Here is a 5,480-nt window from a genome sequence, read left to right as displayed (position 1 = left end):
GCCGTTGAGCGCACGCTCAGAGCAGACAGCTCGCAGGAGGCAGGATGGTCTTACGACCCTAGGAGCTGACCGCCAGAGGGAGGGAAAGGTGGTCACGCAGGCGAGGCAGAGCAACCGGAGGTGGAGGATCCTGGAGGTGACAGCAAGGAGAGTACGCAAGGGCGAGGGGCTGCTGAAGCGGGCCCGGAGACTTCTGCACTGACGCGGGGTGGGCGGGAGAGGAACGGAGGGCAGCGCGGTGGCGCTAGGGACTAGACCCGCCGGGGCGGGGGTGCCATGTCCCGCGAGCGGCCCCCCCGTACCGATATCCCTCGCAACCTGAGCTTTATCGCTGCGCTGACTGAGCGCGCCTACTACCGCAGCCAGCGGCCCAGCCTTGAGGAAGAGCAGGAGGAGGAGCCAGGCGAGGGTGGGACGCGGCCCGGGGCCCGATCCCGTGCTCACGCTCCGAGTCGGGGTCGCCGGGCTCGCTCTGCGCCCGCTGGAGGCGGCGGGATCCGGGCGCCCCGCAGCCGTAGCCCGGACACCCGCAAGAGAGTGCGTTTCGCTGACGCGCTGGGGCTGGAGCTGGCTGCCGTGCGCCGCTTCCGCCCCGGAGAGCTACCCCGGGTCCCCCGCCACGTGCAGGTCCAACTGCAGAGGGACGCCCTCCGCCACTTCGCGCCGTGCCAGCCCCGCGCCCGCAGTCTCCAGGTAGGCGACGGGGGCACGCCCCCTCCTCGGGACCTCCCTCAGCCGGCCGCGGCGGGCGTGTGGGAGTGGATCAGTCAAGAAACACCCATTACCATCCCGACTCGGTTTGCTCGCGCTCATCCCCTCTGGGGCCCCCATTGGCCTGCAGCTTTGGACCACCCCTCCAGCTGAGCCGAGGGCCTGAAGCTAGGGTCGGCCTCTGATTGGCCCATGTCTCACTCTGCCCCCGCCCCCTGTCTCTCCCCTTTTCGCCCTGGCTCCCTTCTCCCGGTTCCTTCTTTCCTCCAGGAGGCGCGCGCCGCTTTGGAGCCGGCCAGCGAGCCGGGCTTCGCCGCCCGCTTGCAGGCGCAGCGAATCTGCCTGGAACGCGCCGAGGCGGGCCCGCTGGGCGTGGCCGGGAGCGCGCGGGTGCTGGACCTGGCCTACGAGAAGCGCGTGAGCGTGCGCTGGAGCGCCGACGGCTGGCGGAGCCAGCGCGAGGCCCCCGCCGCCTACGCCGGTCCGGCCCCGCCCCCTCCGCGCGCGGACCGCTTCGCCTTCCGCCTTCCCGCGCCCCCCATTGGGGGTGCCTTGCTCTTCGCCTTGCGCTACCGTGTGACCGGTCGCGAGTTCTGGGACAACAACGGTGGTCGCGACTATGCTCTACGTGGGCCCGAGCACCCGGGCAGTGGTGGAGTCCCGGAACCTCAGGGCTGGATCCACTTTATCTGAGACGAGGCGCTTTCGGGCCAAGGCGGAAAAAACCAAAGGCACCAGGGGGCGAGGGGAACCCGATGTGGTGGAGAGGAATGGGAGAAACCAAGATTGGCTGGAAATCGTCCGAGTCTAGTTGGGGAGGGTGAGGAGAGTGGGGGACATCAGAGGGGCCCAGGGGTTAGGCGGAATCAACGAAGGTCGAAGGTCGGGAGAAACGCTGGTTGGATGTGAGTGAAAGGAACCCCAAGGCACAGGAGAAAGGAGATCCAAAAGGGCGCTGCAGAGATTAGTAAAAAGAATGGGGAGGATGGTGGCGTTCTCTCAGTAAGTAATCCGGTCAGGCCTAGGCAGTGAAAGGCTAAAAAATATTTTGGGGATTGAGGTGTTAGATAAAATAGCCCACCCCAGTTGAAGTCATTTAGATTGCTAGCTCATTCCCTTTCTTACCTGCCTTTGCCACCTCAGGTCCCCAGTCCTCTCCATCCTAGCTTTAATTCAGCCATAATTGCCTTGCATAATCCCAGGAGCTTGGCCATTGCCCCTGGTTCTTATCACCCCTGACAGTTCTAGCTTCAGGCCTTCAGAACTCCAGCCTCCAAGCAGCCTTAGGGATGAAAATGGAGGCTAAAGCAACTCCAGGGTTGTCCTTGTAGCCAAATAATGAGGTGCACTCAGAAAAATGCCAGCCTTACCTTTCTGGGGTGCCTTCTGGTAACCTCTAAGCACTTTATGGACTGTGTTTGTCAAAGGATGGTGAAGCATGAGAATCACTATTCCAGTTTTTTTCTGCCTCAAAAGAAAAAGAAGTTACTAACTAGATGTGAAATTTGGGCAAACATACTTCACCTCTTTGTGCCCCAGTTTTTTCCTTGAAATGTAGGATTTGGTTTAGATGATCTCTGAAAGGCTCCATCTTGTTTGACATTTATGACTGTGAGTGGCAGAGTGTAAATTAGAAGCCACACTAGTGCTGCAGTTCAGAACTGGCAGCCCCCTGAGTGTCAGCTTAGGGCTGAAGATGTGTGCTCTAGTTTTTGGCACAGATGTTCCACAACTCAGGAAGCATCCCATAAGCAACCTGAAGCCCTAAGGTATTCCACAGTCTCTTCCAAACCGCAGCTTATCCTCTGCCCTTTTTTGCTCTTGATCCCTTGGACTTCTAGCCTCTGTTCTCTGAGACAGCTTTGGGAAGGAGCATTTTTGTTGGGGAAAAAGATGTGTGAGAACTCCAAGATGAAAGGAATCAGTGTTGAGGGTTCTCTTGAGGATAAAAGATTATGATATAAGGCAGTGGTCCCCAACCTTTTGGCACCAGGGACCAGTTTTATGAACCAATTTTTCTGTGGACCTGGGGTGAGGGAAATGGTTTCAGGACAATTCAAGTGTGTTACATCTCCACCTCAGAACATCCATCATTAGAGTCTTGTAGGAGGCTTACAGCAGGGCTCATGCTCCTATGGGAATCCAGTGCCACTTACCTAACAGGAGTCAGAGCTCTGGTGGTGATTCAAGTGATGGGGGATGGTTATAGAGATGCTTTGCTTGCTTGCTGTCTCACAGTTTACCTTGTGCTATGCAGCCTGGTTCCTAATCAATACTGGTCTACTGCCCAGGGGTTGGGAACCACAGGTGTAAGGAATAGAAAATATTCCAAATCAAGAATCAAAGCAACTTGAATATTAAATGCACCAAAAGATGCATCAGAAGATGGTAGTCAGTGCTGGTCACTGAGCAAGTGAAAGTGAAAGCTGCATTCCACATCCATGCCTTGTGTCTCCTGCTGGTTAATGGAAATCATTCCTTTGCTGGTTGCTTGTTTTCCTTTTCTCTCCCTACTCTGAGATGAGGCTCCTTTCTCTTCTCTTTTCTCTTTCTTTCTTGTTCTCATCACTTTTTCCTTTTAACATGTAGGTTTACCTTCGTTTTTGTCTACTTCCATTTTCCTTCCTCTTCATCCTTGTTCTCTGGTATTCCTTCTCCCTCCAGAAGGGGTGGAGAACCCACTTCCTTTTCTCCAAGACCATGGTTGTTCCACCTTCCTCCCTCAGGCTCCTTCTTGACAATCTATTAGAAGGGAAAGAAGCAGTTCCTGATGCTACACATGTTACAAGGAACTCACAGGTAATCAACTCCCAAGCCCATTTCTGTTATTGATTTCTCAAAGAAAAATTTCTGGATCCCCACTCCCTTAACCAAGTCAAGGGGGTGGGGCATGCACATGTTCCCACACATACACTCAGATCAGAGCATGGGGCTTGTTACCGTGCTCCTGTCTATAGCCTTAATCCATTGAAGACTGGAAGGAGTGGAATCCCCAGGTTATTCCTCAAACAAATGTCCATTTAAACATCATCCTTATCTTGTGAAGAAAGCAGAGTTTCATGCATCTTGTGGATCACCTTCAGGTCAAAATTCCAGCAAAGTGAAGAGAGAAACTGTACTGGAAACCACAGAGCAATGCACTGTTTACTCATCAATTAGGAGCCCAAGGGAGGATGATATGAAGGGTGACTGGGTCCATACGCAGTGGGTAATCTCTTGCCTAATGTGTGTGTGTTACTGTCCTGTCATATTAACAGTAGTGATAACTCAGATTTACTTAACATTTAACTGCTAAAATCTGTTTTGGATGCATGCTCAAGACAGCCCTGAGTTGAACATTGTCATTATCTCTGTGTTAGCGATAAGGAAACAGGCTCAGAGAAGCCCACTTATTTGCCCAAGATCATATAGCTAGTAAATGGCAGAACTAGAATTAGGAACCCGTGACATCTCCAGAGCCCCTATGCATAATCATGATGTTATATTTTTTCCCTTTAAACCTTGCTATATATCACCTCTCATTAGGAAAGGAGCATAGTTTCTCACTGCTCTGCTTTCCCATCCTATCAGTCCCCCAAACTGACTTGGAGAAAGCAAGGGGCCCCAGGCTTCATCTGTTCCTTGCAGGAGCTTGCGACTATTTCCTGTGCCAGTATCCCAGCTCTGTAGGATCAGCAAGGGACGTTCTGCAAGAGAACTTGGGAACCTGTTAAAACTCTAGCCTTTGTATCCATTGGGATTCTCTCCTGGCCCTAGCCAACCCACTTTGCCTGTTTTTGTGCCACTTCCCTCCCCCTTCCTGCACTAGCCTTGAACAGGCAAGTCCTGTAATGTTTCCACTGGAAGAGTTCCCAACTAGGACAACTGTTGGGTGGTCTGTGCTTGGACTATCTCTAGGAACTCTGGTATTACTGACAGGGTAAATGCAAACTCTAATTTGGGGCAGAGAACTAAGGATAATACTGTTCCCTAAGCTCTTTCTATGTAAGAAGTACCATGGTTCACCCATATCCCCATTCTTAGCTTTGTAGAACAACACCTGAGTCTTCTGGTTCTTGCCATTTTGAGCTGCCCCAGGGCCTGGGGTTAAGCTGATAGTGTCCCCCCTCAGCCTGGGCTGAGCCACCTTCTTACATACACAAATACTGGGTTTCTCCCTTTTTGAACCTGGGCTTATACAACTAGCAATGCCACCAAACCTTGTAAAATAGGGAATAAACTAGTAATTTTTGAATGGCTTCTGTGTGCCTGGTCCTTTTGAGATTCTCAGGAGGGATTCTTTGTTGTTGTTGTTGTTGTTGTTTGCAGTTTTTGGCCAGGGCCGAGTTTGAACCCGCCACCTCCAGTATATGGGACTGGCACCCTACTCCTTGAGCCACAGGCGCCACCCCATCAGGAGGGATTCTTTGCCCTTATGGCTTTTAGCATCCACTCCTTTCTCATGACATGAGCAGTGAGAGTCTCCCTAGCCTGTGGCTTTTCCTCACCTTGGGCTGAGCTGGTGCAGCACTACCAGAAACCCCACCATCTGGAAATCAACCAAAATTAGGTGTTATAGGGCAGCGCCTATATATGGCTCAAAGGACTAGGGCGCCAGCCCCATATGCCGGAGGTGGCGGGTTCAAACCCAGCCCTGGCCAAAAACTGCAAAAAAAAAAAAAATTAGGTATTATGCCCTTTCTTCCCTGCATTGTTCTTTCCAAAAGTTCCAACTGTATTTCTTTCTTTTTTTCTTTTTTCTTTTCTTTTCTTTTCTTTTTTTTTTTTTT

At 52.3% G+C, this 5,480-nt stretch overlaps 1 protein-coding gene across 1 annotated transcript; it reads left to right on the top strand.

Annotated features, from left to right (window-relative positions):
• Positions 1 to 251: 251 nt before the first annotated feature.
• On the top strand, positions 252 to 1,404 carry PPP1R3E (protein phosphatase 1 regulatory subunit 3E). The gene is made up of 2 exons (XM_012812826.2): positions 252 to 693; positions 982 to 1,404. Exons 1-2 carry the CDS (start codon positions 277 to 279, stop codon positions 1,402 to 1,404), a joined length of 840 nt encoding a protein of 279 aa, XP_012668280.1. The 5' UTR covers positions 252 to 276.
• The last annotated feature ends 4,076 nt before the right edge of the window (positions 1,405 to 5,480 follow it).

Source organism: Otolemur garnettii, unplaced genomic scaffold (assembly GCF_000181295.1).
Source record: "Otolemur garnettii isolate 467f Iridium unplaced genomic scaffold, OtoGar3 scaffold00225, whole genome shotgun sequence".
Lineage (NCBI taxonomy): Eukaryota > Metazoa > Chordata > Mammalia > Primates > Galagidae > Otolemur > Otolemur garnettii.
This window is presented reverse-complemented; position numbering and strand designations above follow the sequence as displayed.